At 40.3% G+C, this 19,261-nt stretch overlaps 1 protein-coding gene across 3 annotated transcripts in view; it reads right to left on the bottom strand.

Annotated features, from left to right (window-relative positions):
• LRRC28 (leucine rich repeat containing 28) overlaps positions 1-19,261 on the bottom strand; it is a 161,257-nt gene that overhangs the window by 30,433 nt on the left and 111,563 nt on the right. For all 3 annotated transcript variants that reach the window (XM_047736760.1, XM_047736762.1, XM_047736761.1), the window contains one exon: positions 15,334-15,436. In XM_047736760.1, the coding sequence (XP_047592716.1) occupies positions 15,334-15,436 (103 nt within the window). The remainder of the gene's footprint in view (positions 1-15,333; positions 15,437-19,261) is intronic.

Genomic DNA, 19,261 nt, shown 5'->3' with positions numbered 1-19,261 from the left:
TCTGCTCTCTCTACTTCTATTTAACATTGTACAGATAGCCATTGTATAGCCAGGGTAATAAAGCATGAAAAATAAATAAAAGGCAGGCAGATTTGTAAGGAAGAAGTAAAACTGCCTTTATTCCCCAAAAGACATTACTGTGTACTCAGAAAGTGCAATAGAATCTACAAAACAAAACAAAACAAAAAACCCCCCCAAAAAACTAAAAAAGCAAAACAAAACAGGAACAACAAAAAACTACTGGAATTATTAAGTGAGCTTAGCAAGTCTGGAGCACACAAGGTAAATATACAAAATTATTTATACTTCTATATGGTAGCCATACTTGTTGGAAATTGAAAAAAAATTTAAATGACATATACAATAGCATGAAAAATATGAAATAATTAGGGATAAATCTGACAAAAGATGCCCAGGACCTGTTCAGTGAAAACTACAAAATGCTGCTGAGAAATGAAGATATGTATTGTGATCAAGGATTGAAAGGCTCAAAACTGTTAAGATATTAATTCTCCTCAAATTCATCTATAGATTCAATACAATCAAAACCACAGCAGTTTAAAAAAATAAATTGAAACTGATTCTAAAATGTATGTGGAAATGCTGAATAATTCTAATTATTCAGCATTCAATTATTTTTTAAAGTTAAAAAAAATTTGGAGGACTAACACTACCGAATTTTAAGATTTACAGTAAAACTATGGTCATCAAAACAATGTGGTATTGGTGTCAAAATGGACCAAGAGATCAATGGAGCAAAGAGAGTTTCTGGAAACAGACCCACACATTATAAGGACAACTAATTTTCAACAGGAGTACAAAGGCAGTACAATGGAGAACGGACAGTATTTTTAATAGATGGAGCTGGAACAGTGGTATATTCATATGCAAAAAAAAATGAAAAGGAACTTCATCCATACCTGTACCATATACAAAGATTAACTCAAAATGAATCATAGGTCAAAATGGAAACTGAAACCTTAAAAATTCTAGAAGACAACCCACGAAAAAACCTTTGTGATTTGGGTTACACCAAAAGCAAAGATCCATAAAGGCACAAATTGATAAACTGGGCTTTATCAAAATAAAAAATGTCTGCTCTTTAAAAGGCCCCATTAAGACAATGAAAAGACAAGCCATGGACTGGGAGAAAATATGTGCAAAGTATATAAAAGATAAGACTTGTATCCAGAATCTATAAAAAACTTTCAAAACTCTGTAAGAACAAAAATACCCAAGAAAAAAATGGGGGAAAGACTTACATAGACATTATGTCAAAGCAGATATAAGCAGTTAAATGCTCTACCACTGAGCTATAGCCCCTCAAGCAGATATATGGACAGCAAATAAGACAAGCAAAGATGTGCATTCTTATTCACTAGAGAAATGCGACTTAAAAACATAATGAAATAACTATTGCAGAAAATCAGAATGGATAAAATTTAAGACTGACTATTCCCAAAGTGGCAAAAATAGGGAAGAAGTGAAAATCTCTTATATTGAGTTGGGAATGTAAAATGGTAGCTATTTTTGAAAATCTGTAGTTCCTTCAAAAATTAAGGATATCTATGATCCAGACTCTCTACTTCTAGACATTTATCCAAGTAAATTTAAGACTAGGGCCATTAAAGGACAGTCTACATATGTCCATAGCAGCTTTACTTGTAATATAGTAAAAAACTAGAACCAAAACAAATGACCATAAGAACTGAATGGAAGTAATCTGTGGTATATCCGTAGAATGGAATTCTACATGGTGATTAAAAAGGAATGAACTACTGATATACACTACGTCATCAATAAATCTCTAAATCTTTAGGCTGAGTGAAAGAAGCCAGACAAAAAACAGAGAATACATTGTTTGACTGCATTCATATAAAACTCTAGAAAATACAAATTAATGTACAATAACAGAACATAGATCAGTGGTTGTCTGGAGACAGGATGGGGGTAGAAGTAACAATTAGCAAGGGGCATGAAAAAACTTTGTGAGTGATGAATATATTTATTATCTTAATTGTACTGATGGTTTCAGAGGGGTGTGTATGTGTGTGTGTGTGCATGGTATATATATATACATATATATATAAAAATATGGGACGCACGCGTGCACACACACACAAAAGCAAAGCAAAATAAATACAAAATAAATACAAAGGAAACAGAGAATAGAAAGTAAAAATAACCCCCAAATCTGGTTCTTCCAAATAAATGTGCCTGGCACGTACTGATTAAAGGAATAAGAGAGAAATTAAAATATAAAATATTAGAATAAAAGAGAAGCTGGGGCAACTGTGTCGGTTAAATGCCCAACTCTTGGTTGCAGTTCAGGTCATGATCTCAGGGTCATGAGATAGAGCCCTGCATTGGGCTTAATCTACTTGAGATTCTCCCCCTGTCTGCCCATTCTCCTCTCTCTCTCTCTCAAATAAATAATCTTTAAAAAAAATAAAAGAATAAAAAGGAACTAGTGAGAGATGAAAGAGATGAACAGATTTATAAAGAAGTTTTACTTCTTGTGATGGCAAGCCAGGTAACAGTAACCAACAGAAGATATTATCAAAAGCTGGATCAAGTATCTGCTTTATTGCCTCAGAAAGCATTCAGGAAAAATCATAGAGAACCAAGATCAAGACAAGACAGAACCTGAGGAACAAGCCGGCATTTGGGGCTACTTCTCTCCTAAGGGTGTTTGTCAATTACTGAAAAGACTGCTTGGAAGCAGAGCAGCATTTAACAGTCTAAAGGGAGCTACAGGGACAAAAATCGACATCCAGAGCCCATTAAGGCAGATGCAGGACTGATAAATCATCCACACCAAGGGCTCCTGGAGTAAGCAGGAACTGAAGGTAGAGGGCATCTCAAGGACTGAAGCCTAACTTCAAATCATCTCAATTTCTGAAATGAATTTGAAACTGTCAGCAACTGAAAAGAGCCTGTGAAAGGACAGAAGGTCATTCCATCGGTGAGGAAGAGGGAAAATTTTAAGAATTGTTAAGGGGAAGGAAGCCTCTAGAATATACGGTGCATGAGTAAGAAAGTTACTTGGAAAGTGTCCCCCAACCAAGACCTATTTGGGGACATGGGATGGCTGCCATGGGAATGCACAGTGCCATGGGGGAGGAACATTCTGCCAGGGGCAGGCTGCGGCCAGTCCACAGAAGCAGCCCATCAGGTAGCAGAGAAACTTGATGGAGAGGCTGGCCTGCTGTTGGGGGTTGGAAAACATGCTGGAGGCTAGAGCTGGTCACAGAATCAGCTCCCTGGGTGACAGATCACCAGGTGGTCGGCAAGAGTGGTCTGCCAAGGAACAGAGAAATTTGCTGGAGAGTGTGGGTTTCAGCTGCACTGCTACCGGGTCTCCGTTTGCTAGCTACTGCACAGAAAACAGCAGCCTGGAAGCAGGAAGAGAAATCCCTTCCTCCTGTTCTGACCTTGAAGTGTCCCTCCTTGGCCCTCTATTGAAAAACCTTGTATTAATCCAGATGATGAAGGAAAAAGTTCTACAGGAGCCAGTTTCAGGGAAAAAGGTAAATTCGGAGTTGAGAAGCAATAGATTGGTAAGAAGACACACATACTTGAGTCCTCTCGTGGGGCAGGGAGGGAGATAATATAATTTGGGGTCTAAGATAATATGACAGTTCTTTATATACCACATCTGGCAGGCAATCAAAACTAACCATGTACAAGGGTAGAGAGATAAAACAGCCTAAAAGAAAATCGAGAGAAACAACAGGTATTAAAAGAGTTTTTAAAAGGATGCAAACTTTACATTCTTAATATGTGTAATAAGCTCTAAGATTGAGAATTTTAATGGAAGCTATAACACATGTGGTGTTAAGACTACAAAGAAATCCGAGAGAACAGTATTCCAGATAGAGGAGAAACAGGAGCAAAGAGGCAGGGATCTGGTGAGCTCAAGAAGAAGGGAGGAGGTAAATATGGCTGAAGCAGAGGTAGGAAGGTAGAGAGTGGTAGGAGAAGAAATTCAAAGGTCCGACCTAGAAGATAAGTCATGTACAGGCTCACAGGTCACAAGGATGATGGCTGAGTAGCGATAACTGCATCTGGGTTATGACCAGGCTAGGACTGTCAGACACTTTGTAGAGAACAGACTCAAGGTGGTTAAGACAGAAGAAGACTACTGTTAGAATCCAGGTGAGAGATGAAACGGCAATTTAGGTCAAGGAGACACTATATAGAAATGATGAGAAGTGGCAAGAGCCTGGGTATATTTCTGAATGTACAGCTAACAGGCTCCATGATGAGTTGGCTGTGGGACGCAAGAGGAAGGGAAATCAAAGAAGACCCCCAAGCTTTTGAGGAAGAGTAACTGGGAGAATGGAGCTTCCATCACCTGACATGTGGCAGATTGTAGAAGACTGAGTTGGGGGTAAGGGAATTAGGAGTTTGACTATGGGTATGTTAGCACTTAACTGTACACATCCACGCAGCACTGCCAATTGGATGCTCTTGGATGTAGGAGTCTGGAGGTCAGGCCAGCGGTCCAGGCTGAAACTGCTTTTGGGAGTCATGCATGTGTAATATTTAAAGTATAATCGTGATCGTATGAAATAACCAACCAAGAAATGTTTCTTATCGGGGATGCTTTAAGCATTTTGGAGGCACACATATTCGTAATTGTTTAGAACTTCTGTGCGCACTGCAAGATATTAAGCATCCCACCAAACGTCAGTAGAGACCCAGTCTTAAGGCCATCCCTCTCCCCAACTTATACACACTTCCAAGTACCATGAAGTGGAGAATTGCTATTTTTGGTTACAGATGGAGAAGAGTTTTGAGTCCTGAGCCCAGTATGTCATGAACAGGAGAATGAGGATGAGCCAGTAGAGAAGGCTGAGAAGGGATGGATAGTGGCAGAGGAGGGGAACCAGAGAGATGGTGTTCTGAGAGCCAGGTGAAGAAGGTGTTTCAAGAAGGAGAAACAGATCAAATATTGGACAGGTCAAGAAAGATGAGAACTAAGAAGCGAATTTGGCAACATGGAAGTGACTAGTGACACTGAAAATGCTGGCTTTGGTGTAGAATTGGGTTATCCTAGTTTAACTGGTGTGGGTGGATGGGAGCATGGAAGGAAGTGGTCATAGTAAGTACAGACATCTCTTTCAAACAGTTTTTTTCTAAAGAGGAGCAGAAAATGGGGAAGATGCTGAAGATTAAGAACAAAATGTTACATGAAACAAAGCAAGTCACAGGGGCGTGCGCACAGCATGACCCATTTACAAAAAGACTATATGTATACATACATATATATATATACATATATATATATATATGTATATATATGGGGGTACTTACATATATTGAAATCATAACTAAGTATAAGTGAATCATAAATGTAAAATTCAGAATAGTGGCTAACCTTGGGGGAAGAGCGTACAATTGGAGAGGGGCATACAGAAGCTGCAAAATTGTTGGTAATGTTCTTTTGGCAAACTAATGAAATTTACACTGATGTGGAGGGTCAAAATATGGGAGCCTTCTAACCTTCTAATTTTAAGAAATGACCCTCTTCCCTTAGTTGATTCAAAAGGAGGAGAACATAAGCAGGGAGGTGCCTATGGATGCATGTGGCCTTACGTTTCCTTGTGGATCTGAATCACACGCCTTACTCTTTATTAAAAGAGTACTTACTCTTTATTAAAAGGCACCATGCCCACTTCTACCTACAGGCAAATTGGGCCTGAAAATTTCTGTATCAGGGCATTCTAAATACAAATCTTACTCATCCCCAAATCTAATTCTTTTATAAAGTCTTCCCTGATATCCTCTCTTACCAATGATCTACCACAACGTTTGAAGTTTCTATCACACATTTTCTAACTATATTATACGTGTTCTTCTGCTGTGAATTCATCTAACGTGTTCAATTTTCTCCTCTATCTAGCAGTTTCCATATTGATAGCTAAGCAGTTCCAAACACAGATTGGTTGTTTTGAGTCATCACAAATAGATAAAGAAGTCTGTAAGAGAAAAGATAAAAAGTAAATGGGAAAAAAAATACTGAGTCATCCACACGGTGTCAAAAAGGAAATAATTTGGGGTTCTCATAGGGGTCCATGAGAAGTCTCAGGACGAGGAGATGTGCTAGTGACCTCCTAAGCATTACAAATATCTATATTTGGTTGATCGCTACATTTCAGAAAATGATCATATATGAAAAATGGCAGTAATCCATCCAACAGGATTTTGGAAAATGTCTTAGTTACAGATTAAATTAAATGTATCTTGAGTCATGTGTGTGTTGGATGGCTACCATAAAGTGTCACAATAGATACCAGTTAAGTGTGTTAAAATGACAGACAAGCCACAGACCAGGAGAAATTACATGCAAATCACATATCTGATGAAACATATATTCAGAATATATAAAGAACTCTCAAAAGTCAGTAATTTAAAACAATCCAATCTGTAAAAAAGGAGTGAAAGACTGGAACACACTTTACCAAAGATAGATGGATAGCAAATCAGCACATGAAAAGGGGTTCAACATCAGTAGTCATTAGAGAAATGCAAATTAAAAGCATGAGATACCATTACTCACTTATTGGGATGTCTGAAAGATTAAAACAAAAACAAAAACAAACCAAACTGACAAGAACTTTCTTAAGCTGCTGATGGAAAGGCAAAGTAGCCCCGTCACCTCAGAAAGCAGTCCAGCAGTCTTTTACAAAGCTAAAATACACTTACCATATGACCCCCAGCCCATGCATTCTTACGAATTCCATCCAAGGGAAATGAAAATTTATGTTCACACAAAACAGACCACTGTTTCCAAGGGCTGGATTGGAAGGGGAGAGGTTCATTTCAAAGGGACATGGAGGACATTTTTGAGGTGAATGAAAGGTCCTGTATCTTGATTATAGTTGTGGCTTTATGACTGTGTGTATTTGCCAAAATTCACAGAAATGTTCGCTAAAAAGTGTGAACGTTACTGTAAATTATACCTTATTAAAACAAACAAAACCCAACAGTAGCGTGCTGCAGGGGCATGGTCCTGGAGCCCTCTGCTTTGTTAGTCATTAGCCTTTTGTTGTGGATTATGAGCTCTTAGGTGGGAGGCAGACTTGGAAGTTGGGGAACTCGGGGGACTTCACCCAACAGTTCTTCACCAACGTGGGCAGAAATACTTCAGTACTGTCAATAATTCAACAGCTGACATGGTGCACTAGTGCAAACCAGCTACACACTGGCCTGTCAAATAATGTCAAAGTTTACATAAAAATTTTTGCTTTTGATCTTTACTTTGCCTTTATCCCTCTTCCTTTCAAAACCTCTGTTCAGCCCGTGTGATCACATAATCACAAGAGTCTGTAGTAGCATGCCTGTGGCTTGGTATGAATATTTCCATGGGTGGGAAGGATATTACCGTTATGAACCATTCTGCGAAGATGAGTTAATGAATTTCAAGTTTACTTTATAATGATTGTTTCTTTCCTAATACAAAGAAAATTAAGAAGAGGGAATCATATCCGAAATGCTACTTACTATGCAGTGTGGTTGCAAAGTCTGGAAATGCAGGCAAACGCACAATAAATGATTCTGCTGACGATCTACCACAACACATGGGGCAATGATTAAATTTTTGCATTAAGAGGGCTAGGCCAGGGCGCCTGGGTGGCTCAGTGGGTTAAGCCGCTGCCTTCGGCTCAGGTCATGATCTCAGGGTCCTGGGATCGAGTCCCACATCGGGCTCTCTGCTCGGCAGGGAGCCTGCTTCCCTCCCTCTCTCTGCCTGCCTCTCTGTCTACTTGTGATCTCTCTCTGTCAAATAAATAAATAAAATCTTAAAAAAAAAAAAAAAGAGGGCTAGGCCATGGTAGCCAGATATTTGGTCCAACACCCAGACTAGATGCTTTTGTGGAGGTACTTTTTGGAAAAGATGAACACTGAAATTGGTAGTCTATAATGCTGATCATTCTCTATAATGTGGTGGGCCTCAACTAATCAGCTGAAGGCCTCGAGAGAAACAGACTGCCTTCAGACTCAAGCTGTCACATCAGCTCTCCTCTGGGTCTCCAGCCAGCCCTGTAGGTTTGAGACTCGCCAGCCCCCACAATCCTATGAGCCAATTCTTCAAAATAGATCAACCTCCCATCCCTGCACACATCCAACTGGTTCCATTACTGTGGAGAACCCTGACTAGTGTATGTGGTAGAATAATATTATTTGTTTTCAAATTTTATAGCCACACTGTAGTATGAGAGCGCTGAGCAAAACCATAAAACACTGAAAATGCAGAATAAAACCCAGGCAAGTCATTTGTGAATATTTACTTCATACTGTTATTACCTTAACAGCTGCTGCTGCCTAATACAATTGTGCATGAACTGTGCATGGACACTGCCCAAGGAATTTAGCAATATAGAGTAACAAATAAAGGTTAAGGGAGCTGAAAGCCAGATTTTCCCTAATGCCTTCCTCATCTCCCATCATTAAAAAGACAGGTGTTTGGCTGAAACCACTGAAAAGGCTCACGTTAAACAAGTAAGTGGATTCTCTTTTTACATAAGGTTTAATTTCCCTTTGACAATTCCTTTAGCAGAAGTTCCTACTCTTCACCACTGGATATAAAGGGCTAATTAAATTCATTTTAGGATATGTCTATTAAATGCCTTCTCTGCTTCACAGTGGAGAAGAGCCACAACTATGAGGAATGCAGGCTGGGAGGGAGGAATTCACATGAGTAGGGGACCTTTCTGCTGGGCATGGCCCACCTCCCTCGACCCCATCAGACATGAAATATCCACCCCATTACGTGAAATGATGCAGGAGTGAGAAAGGTATTTTCTCCCTCTGCTCTCAGGGAGCTAGCAAAGGGGCTCAAACATACAGAGGTGATTCGAGACCAAAGAGGAGAGAGGCAGTGTGCATAGCAGAGGTTCAGAGCATGGACAATGAAGCAGATGATGGCACCATCACAGCCCAACTTGGTGAGCTGGGAGAGTTTACTTAATCTCTCCGAGCTTCAGTTTCATTTCTGAAATGGGGATAACATCACAAGGGTTGCTGGGAAGATGATCCCTCAACACATTGCCTGGCACACAGTAATGGTTAAGTCAGGTTTATAGCTGTTGTTTCCTACTGTTACAGTAAATGATTCTTCTGCTAATCTGCTACAATACAGTGTATGGTGGTTAAACTGTTGTATCGTCTTGCCTAGATCACGGTACCCAGGCATCTGTTCAAACACCAGCCTAGATGTTGCCATGAAAGAATCTATTGTTACGAATTAACATTAGCATGATGATATTCCAGGGAAACAGAATAGGGATTCAGCTCTGTGAATGCCCAGGGCACAGGGGGTTAAACAGTTCCCACTGGTCAGAGTGCGGAACTGACTCTGGAACTGACATGGAAGAGAATGACAAGTGGCGGAACAGGTGGGACAGGTGTCTGCCTTGGAAGTGAGGGTCACTCATCTCTGGAAGAAGTAGTTACGAAATGGATTGCTAGCAAGGAGGGATGGGAGCCCCATATATGCCCCTGTTCACAGTGAAAAGAAAATCATTATTAGCTGGCAATTAATAAGCCTTGCTATCTTTGACTTCCAACACGGTAGTTTTTATGACTTTAGATTAAATGCTGGGGCGGTTCCCAAAAAAAATTACAGCTGAACTCTTAAATGAGTTAGGAAAATCAGTTGAAATCTGTTACAAATGTTAGTACTTTGGGCTTAGTTATGCAGAATAATTTATAGCAATTATCACACAATTCTCTTTCAGCTCAGTGTTTGCAGAGCTGCCATTCAACATTGAACCCTAAAAGCGAAGTGAACAGTGACATCATTTGCCACTAAGATTGTGCTCCAGAACATGTGTGTGATTTAGCACATTAACTCATGTGCATTTTCATACTTCCCATTCTACCTAACAGCATGGAAAAAGAATTAAGTTCTTTTACTGAAAACACCCAAATAACTATCTTTTAATTCTTCAGAAAGCACACGAAGTCATCTGTACGTTTATAACTGCAGAAACTGCCACTAAACCTTACCCTCCCTTTGAACAAAAAAGGTTTGGTTTTTTTTTTGTTTTCTTTTTTTTTTTTTTTCCCCAGCTTAAATTATAGGAAAAGAAATGGGAGAAGTGGACAAGAAGGGAAGACACTATGCCACCCAGAGAGGATGGCCTTGGTCTGGGTGAAGAGTCTGCCACTTTCGCAGGGCCTCATTTAAGACTTACTTCCGTTCTGGCTGAGAACGCATTTATTGTGCTTTCGTTCTTAAAATGTATTTTTGCTGGCTGCTAGGTTGACTGTTTTTTGTTTGTTTGTTTAGCACGTTCAAAATGTTCCACTGTTTTCTGGCCTTCATAGTCTCTGATGAGAAGGTAACAGTCTTTTGTACATAATTTGTCATTTTTCTCTGGTTGCTTTCATGATTTTCTTTTTATCTTTGGTTTTCAGCAGCTTTGCCTAGGCTTCATTTTTCTTTTTAATTTATACTGCTTAGGGTTTGCTGAGCTCCTTGAAAATGTAAAAAGTCTTTCATCATATTTGAGAAATTTTCAGACATTTCTTCAAATATTTTTGCTGCATTTCTCTTAGGAAAGAGAAAAATTAGGAAAAGTCTGTTCCTTCTAAGATACCAAATATACTGCTATCAGGTTTTTTTCTATTGTCTGGCAGATCCCTAATGCTGGGTTCATTTTTTTTTTTTTTCAATCTTTTTTCTCTGTGTTCTTTACACTGAATCATTTTTATTGATCTAAGCTCACTGACTTTCCCTCTGTTATACCCATTCAGCTGTTAAGCCCATCAAGAAAAGTTTTTATTTCAGATACTGTATTTCAACTCTAGAATTCCCATTTGTTTCTTTCCTATAATTTCTTTTTTCTTTTTCTTTTCTTTTTTTTTTTTTTTTAATTTCCTGGTCTTTTCATTCACTGCAAACGTGTTTTTCTTTACTTCATTGCGAATAGTTGTTTTAAAACCCTCATCTGTCATTTCCAAGAGTTTGGGTCCTCAAGTTGGTCTCTGCTGATTGTCTTTTTCCTTGAGAATGGGTCACATTTTTTTTTTTTTTATTATTCCTATGTCATGTAATTTTGGGATGTATCCTGGACACTGTGAAAGTTCTGTTGTAAAGATGCTGGATTCTGTTACATTCTTCTAAAACTTAAAAGGAGTGTTAATATTTTTGTTTTAATAAACAATTACTTTGTTGGAATCAAACTGTACACTCTGTCTCTTGGTTGATAGCTCAAGTCATATCTCGGTATTTTCATCTGTAGCCACACTGCCCCACAGGTATGGTTCAGGTTCAGGTATCTAATATTGCTTGTTATCAGATGGGGGGGGACAGCCCCCACATAAAAACAGACTGTGATATATAGGCTATTTATTTATTTTATTTTTAAAATTTCATTTATTTATTTGGCGGGGAGGAGAGCAGAGGGAGGAGAGAATCTTGAACAGATTCTATGCTGAGTGCCGAGCCCAAGATCATGACCTCAGCCAAACCAAGAGTCTAATGTTCAACCAACTGAGCCACCCAGGTGCCCCAAGGCTATTTTCTTAGAGTGCTGGTTTAACTCAGAACTCAGAATACATTTCTCATATGAACAACTCTGTTACCTTAAGTGGTTATATTAACAAACCATTTAATCAAGTCACTTAACCAATTTGTACCAAATCCAGCTGTAATTGCTTATTTACATAAGAAAAAGCAAAGCAATGGTTCCGTTTTCTTTTCTGCATGTAATCTGAAAACCAAAAAAAACAACTGGCATAGGGTCACTTTTTTTTTCTTTTAAGATTATTTATTTATTTATTTGACAGACAGAGATCACAAGTAGGCAGAGAGGCAGGCAGAGAGAGAGGAGGAAGCAGGCTCCCTGCCGTGCAGAGAGCCTGATGCAGGGCTCGATCCCAGAACCCTGGGATCATGACCTGAGCCAAAGGCAGAGGCTTTAACCCACTGAGCCACCCAGGCGCCCCTGGCATAGGGTCACTTTTAGCATCAAGTTCTCCTAGGTAAGTAAATGTGCCCATTACCATTTTCTAAAACTCTAACAGGAAAGACTTCTCTTTCTGGGAAAAATACAGAAGAACTAAAGACCTTTACTCCTTAGTAACAGTAAGAAAGACCCAGACCAAATAAAAATCATGCTTTTCCATGAAGCTGGCAAAGAACTTTGGATGCAAGGAAGCTGGGATAGCCTGTCTCCAAGTGGCGCCCGTGATCCTCCCCTCCTAGTACTCCCTTTCTTAAGTGGCCTCCTCCTGCAATGGACAGGGTTGTCCTGTGTAATCGACAGGGTTGTCCTGTGTAATCAACAGGGTGTAACAGGAATGACAGTGTATAACTTCAAGGCTAGGTCATAAAAGATAGTCCCATGCTCTAAATTTCTATCATTCTACCTCTCTTAGGCTATTTATTTTTTGTATTAACAGTTACTTTTATATATTACGATAAACATCTAAGTTATCTTTGTCTTTTCCACAACTCTGAGCACAGTGCTGACTTGCTACTTAATGCTCAATAATTATATGACAAGTAAGTGAATATATAATAAGGAGGTGCTAACTTTATTTCCATGAATATCCAAGATAATTGTGTGAGACTTCTAAGATTTCTTGAAACTGTACAACATTTGTTATTTGCTATATTTACAGTTCTATATCCGATTCTGCATTTTCCTTCCAAGATGCAAATCGTACATATAGCAGACGTTTCATATTGTGCCACAGCCTCTAAAGCTCTGTTTACTTTGTTCTGTTCTAATTCTCTTCGACTCCCCATCAGAAGATGTAGTTGTTTCAGAGATGGTACAAGACAGCAGAAGCTAGTGTGTTCTTATATTCCAGGCCTACATCTAAGAAGGAAGATGTGAGAGCCGTGGAGAAGCAAGTACGTTGATCCTTAGGTTCTCAGTTTAAATATCATCTCCTTAAAGAGAATTAGCACCAATTTTGATCGATTATTTATTGTTTATTTGGAGTCCTGGCTAGATTACATGGTCCACAAGGCCAGGTATTTAGAATTGCTCATCACCATATGGCCCATTATCTAACACAGTGACCAGAGTACTTGCTCAATAAACATTCACTGAATGAACTCGGTGAACGAAGATCCTTGCTCAGAATCAAGAAGCGTACTTTCTAGGCCTCATGTACCCTTTTGCTCTTTATATTAGGTTTATCTCAGAACCTTGTTCTACCCCTGGCCCTTCCTTCTCCCAAAGCAGCCCCACTTTGAGTTGGAATAGGGAAGTCCCTCTGCATATATTCAATGAGAGAGATAAAGGAGATCAAAGAAGGAGGACCCTTAATTATGTTGGCAGGCTTTGGTAGCCACCATCTATTAGAATTCAGAGTACAGGGTGCCTGGGTGGCTCAGTGGGTTAAACCTCTGCCTTTGGCTCAGGTCATGATCTCAGGGTCCTGGGATCAAGTCCCACATTAGGCTCTCTGCTTGGCAGGGAGCCTGCTTCCTCCTCTCTCTCTCTGTCTATCTCTCTGCCTACTTGTGATCTCTCTCTGTTGAAAAAATAAATAAAATCTTAAAAAAAAAAAGAATTCAGAGTATGTTTTCCCATATAATATCAGGGGTGCAAAATGGATTAAATGATCTTTTAATGCACTGGCCAGGAATATAACCACCAAAATTACTTCTAGAGAGAAGTACATCCTGACTTAAACCAACAGACTAAAAATGCCTTTTGGATCACAGTTCATTTGTAAATGGGGCTGCCTCTATTCCCAAAACTACTAATATCACCAAACCAATTATTTGATACTATCCTTTGAATAATTATTTTTCTTATTACTACTTCCAAAGGAAGATGCTATAATAAATTATAATAGTAAATGCAGACTAGCTAATAATTTTCATATTTCATCCTACTTATTTTCTCAAAGAAAATTAATTATAAAATTCACTACTTCTGCTACCAGATACCAATCCTAGGATGAAAAAATGTCTCTGAGCATGTATAGAACTTTCTGGCAGTCAATCACATCCAAATCTATACGACAAAGTAGAAGGCTCCTTATCGTAAGTAAAAGCTATTCCTTAATTGTGCTGGAGACTCGAGCGCAGTCTCTGAAGGCTTAGATGTGGGAAGAACTGCCTTCAGCCTTGGAGCTCGCTTGCATCATTCCGTGTATCTTGGTGATGGAGGGTATTTTATTTTCCACTTGGAAGAATTGGGCTGTATTACAGATCCTTTAAGAACTCATTAGGATTAATGACTGAGTAGTATCACAGCTGTCACATAATCAGCTGTCGAAAAATCACTGAGCTAAAAACCCCACCGCATGTTCTATTATCTCTGCTTCACAGAAGGTTCCGAAATACGTCTCTGAAGTTGCATTTCGTCAGCTTATATGGGCACTTCGAAGCATCATCGAAGGCTCTTCCAAGATAACAATGGTATAATTTTTCCTAAGGGAAGGCCACTACTCCAAGGAAGGCTTCTCTGGAGGAATCGCTGCTCAGGGCCTGTCCCCTGGAGCCAGGCCAACAGGGGAGTGGCTGTCCTCCATGCACAAGCTTAGTGTCAGCTCTCTTCCTGACAGAACTACATATAGTAGGAGCCAGCTGATGCAGGGTGCTGGAATCACAAGGACAGAGTCACATATGCTGGCTAAGTAGCCTTGAAGGTATCCCAAGTATCCTTTGGCTGTTTATGTGAGGAAAGGCAGGCCAGTTAAAAGTAGGTTCTGGTAGTTGAGCTGCCCTATATTAATCTCACACCACTCTGGGAAACACTTTAAGGTGATTCTGTCCCAACGTTATAGAAGGAGAAGCTGAAACCTCCTTTCTAGAAGCCTGTCTGGGAAGGAAAAATTACTGCTGCTCTGACAATAAAGGTCTATCATTTCCTTTGAACTGAAACATCTGTTTTGGTTGCTAGAATCATGATTCGTATTAAGAGACTATTTCAAATGTTGCATTCTAAATATTTTGAAACGGTCAAGTTCTAGATACTAGGGCTCTTCCTACAGTAGAACTGTCACTGTAGTGGAGGGCGAGAAAGGAAAGCTTTTAAGTTCACGCTGATTCCTCCAGTTTCAGTAACTGAGACTATGGAGCTTATATAACGGTACACATGGATTCATTTTTGATTGGAAAATAATCAACAACTTGCTCACTAACTGTCCTCGACATATAATACTATAAATTGCTTGTCCAATATTCTTAGCTTCTAACGGTATTTGGTTTGACATAGTAAGGTCAAAGACAGAATTGAACAGGGTGATCCAAAATGGTTCACCTATTTCTAAGTTACATCAGGACCAAACAATGAAATTGAAATGAATATGGCAAGAGTTTAGCGAAAGCATAAAACATGAAATCAGCCTTACCCACTGCACCCGATGACTTTATTGTACAGATAGGATGGCAAGCCTTTCAGGTGAATGTTGTTATCCACGTACACGTACTGTAGTTCTCGAGATCGACCTAGATCTGGATTAGAAAGAAAAGAACTATAATTCCTAGAAATATGTACCAGTATAATGTGAAATGTAAAATGTAATCTATGATATTAGGAAAAATCAAAATTTCTGTTCTGGAGGACAAGTTATTATAGATTTAACCGAACTCTGAGTGTGAAACTATGTCACCTGGAATGTTAGATTCTGCATCAGAAAACGTTACTGTAGAAAAATGACTTAGCCCACCTGGACCTTGAGCCCACCTGAACTGTGAAATGAGATAACTAGGAAGAGATTATGATTAGATTTCCTTCCCGCCTAAAAATTCTGTGGCCTTTTACAAATAATTGTAATTTAAGAATAATGGTGGTTGTAGGTCTGCATTCAGTTTCATTTTCCTCCAATGGAAAAAAAAAAGTGATATGAACAAAGTTGGCAGTCAGATTAGCCCGCCTTAGTTCTATCCCTGTATCACCTACTGTGTCTCACCTTCCCTGGGCAGAGAGGGGGAAGCAGAGGTGAGGGAGGGTTGGGGAGCAGACCCTGGCTGGGCTGAAGTCTCTAGAGTAAGGCCAATGTCAGAATGGAAAAACTGCCCTAGGCTATAGGGGGAGGAAGAAGCAAAGGGAACCCTAAATGCCAGTCCCCGAGTGAAGGGTGAAGATGAGGTGGACAACACTTGCAGGCCAGTGAACAAGCACTGGAAAGAGTATTGTTACAAAGAAAACCACTGGTCCAGAATGGAGTCGCTTATGCTAGGCCATGTCACCAAACCAGGCCTTGATACCTAACCTAATTGCAGTTTCAACCTCCCCCAGGAATGTAACCTTTAACCAGTCAACATGGACTTTCCCTGTGAGCACTAGGAAATTTACTGCCTAGACCCGATCCATTCCCCTCAGCAGGGCAACCTTGTCTAAAACAATGCATGCTCTCCTGATAGTTTTCTTTTGACTGCTCCCTCTCTGCCTATAGAAACTTTTCCTTTCCTGCAGCTTGACGGGAGCTCCTTCAGACCTGCCAGGTGGGAGGCTGTCCCATTATCACCTCATAAAGCCAATGAGATCTTCAAATGTACTCAGCTGACTTTTTGTTATTTAACAGTACGTACCAGGAATGGGAAGAGGTAAGAGAGAGGGTCCAGAGAGAAGGTTGTGCAACAGGAACAGGTGTGCCAGAAAGAGATGCCAGATGTTTTCCAGCAGCAGCTGGACAATGAGGGAGCAATGGCTGGAAGGAGGGACTTGGTGAAGAGACAAGCACAGAGTACGGAAGGTGATCTCTGGCCAACATAAGCAGCAGAGACACTTCCAAGCATTGAAGTCATTCCTTCCTGCCTTCCGTGTGCCCAAGAATGCTGGGCGGGGGGTGGGGGTGGTCTTTGTCTTCACTGCCATAGATCAGAGTCCTCAGCAGCCTTCCTAAACCCTCTACTCCCTGAAGCAAGAACACTATCTTTGAAAAATTTTCTGGAGTTTTGCTTGTGCCAATAGGCAATAGGCTGAAGGACAGCTCTTCCACGCCCCCTCCCCCCACTCCTTACCCCCAGACCTGCAGTTTGGGAAAGAGAGAGGCCCAGATAGCTGAATTAGGAGGTTCTTAAATGTATTTACATTTCAAAAGGAAACCCATGTACCCATTAAGTAAGACTTTAAGGATAGAGGTATGAATACAGTATCATATAGATGGAGACAGGCAGGAAAAACGATACAAATCACTGCTCTAGGGAGGCCTGTAGAAAGTCTTATGGGTTCACAGATGGGTTCTGGACAATCAGTTCCAGAAAGGGGGGGTGGGTGACAGAAGACTGAGGTGAGGAAGGGATCCTTGTGGAAGCAGGTAGGGAAGGGGCCATATAGCTTCCTCCTTCCCACTGCTTGTCCTATCACAGTGATCCTGATAATCCACCCAGGCCTAGCACTGGAGCAAGACACAGAAAGAGGAACCAAAGCTGGGAGTGCTGGGGGGCATCAAAAGGGGAAGTGGCAACTCTCAGGGAGAAAATATAATTTTTGGGCTACTGGCTAGAAATGCTCCTCCCCAGTGTGGTGGCTTAACAGTATCTAACAAACAGAATAGGCAGAAATGGTGTGTGATTTCAGACAATAAGCCACAGAAGGCATTGTGGCTTCCTCTTTACTCTCTGCCTTGGATCACTCATTCTGGAAGAAGACAACTTGCTGGTCATGAGGGCCCCCCCGCAGACCTCTGAAGAGGAAATGGGGCCATCTTGGAAGCAGCGCCCCACCACCTGGCCCCAAGGTCAAGCCTTCAGATTACTACAGCGCCAAGGCTATGTAAATATCCTGGTTCCTCCTCAAGATCTTGCATATTAATTTTAGCATCCACCAATGGATCTCGTTTGCAACAATTATTATACAGTATTTATCTAACAATGATTTTCCATTACCATCTTTCTGTCTACATTTACTTTTTTAAAGATTTATTTATTTGACAGAGAGAGAGAGATCACAAGTAGGCAGAGAGGCAGGCAGAGAGAGAGGAGGAAGCAGGTCTCCCGCTGCGCAGAGAGCCTAATGTGGGACTCGATCCCAGGACCCTGGGATCATGACCTGAGCCGAAGGCAGAGGCTTTAACCCACTAAGCCATCCAGGTGCCCCTCTGTCTACATTTATTAATTGCCATTCTGTAAAGAAGAGCCTTCCCTTCCTTCCCATTTATTTGTATTTTATATCGGTATGGATCCATGGGTATTTATTTTATCACAAGGTCTAAAAACCCAATACCATTAGGACCTATTTTATCAGTCAAAATGTTCCAGTTGGCAATTAGGAGCAACTTGAGGTTGGCTCTTATGTTCTTCTAACAAGTTTTCATCCTTTTTTGAGCACTTCCTTACTTTCTGCCACAAGATGTTCCATGCTCAGCTTGTGTTTTCCCTCCTCTAGCCCTGACATCAACTACTTTCTCCAAGGAGCCTTGACTCCTTTTCTTGAGGCGTAAGTGTTTACAAACCATGATCGGAGTGCCATTTGTGCTCATTAGTATGGGAATGCCATTCCTTCTAGGAGCTCATAGCAGACAGACCTATAAAACATATGGAAGTGTACGAATCCACGTGTACACGTGTACGTCTACATAAGTATTGCTGGAGGTGTACCCTTGGCATCAATCACTCGAAGTGGACTTGCTGGGTCAAAGGACAGGCAGATTCTTGGTGCTTCCCTCCTGAAGGATTCTACCAATCTGCTTCCCCCCCAGCAATGTATGAAGGCACTGCCTTTCTCACAGTCTCAGCTTTTAAAGCATGTTATCCTATTTAAAAGTTTTTGTCATTCTGATAGGTGAGAAATGATATCTGGGCATTGTCTTAATTTGCATTTCTCTAATTATGAGTGTGAACATTTTCAAATATGCCTGAGGGCCATCTTTACATATTTTTTTGGTGAATTGTCTGTTCCTAGTTTATGCGTCTGTTCTCTCACTTATTAGCCACATGAGCAAAGCTTCAGTTTGCAAGGCGTTAAATGGCACAGTAGTGCCTAGCCTCTCAACCTTACCAGGTTGTTATGACAACTGAATGTGAACGTAATCTGTGAAAGTTAAATCACTACACAATATTTTTTGAGGCATCAGAGTATATAGTACATGTCAATAATGTATAGTCTTACATTAGAAAACGTGTATAACATTTCTACTGGCATAACGGGCTAGAAATTTATAGAACATAGATGGAAAAAATAGAGATAGAAATACCAGAATCCACTTGCACTGGAAAAGGCCTCAATATAACCAAAGAATTCGTTTTCTAGATTTCTTCACTACTTCTCTGATGTGCCTACAAATCCTGTCATCACAAATAGACATCTGTACACTTGAAAGGCATATAGAAAAC

Source organism: Lutra lutra, chromosome 7 (genome assembly GCF_902655055.1).
Source record: "Lutra lutra chromosome 7, mLutLut1.2, whole genome shotgun sequence".
NCBI lineage: Eukaryota > Metazoa > Chordata > Mammalia > Carnivora > Mustelidae > Lutra > Lutra lutra.
The sequence above is the reverse complement of the archived record's forward strand: the minus strand, read 5'-3'. Positions and strand labels throughout refer to the sequence as shown.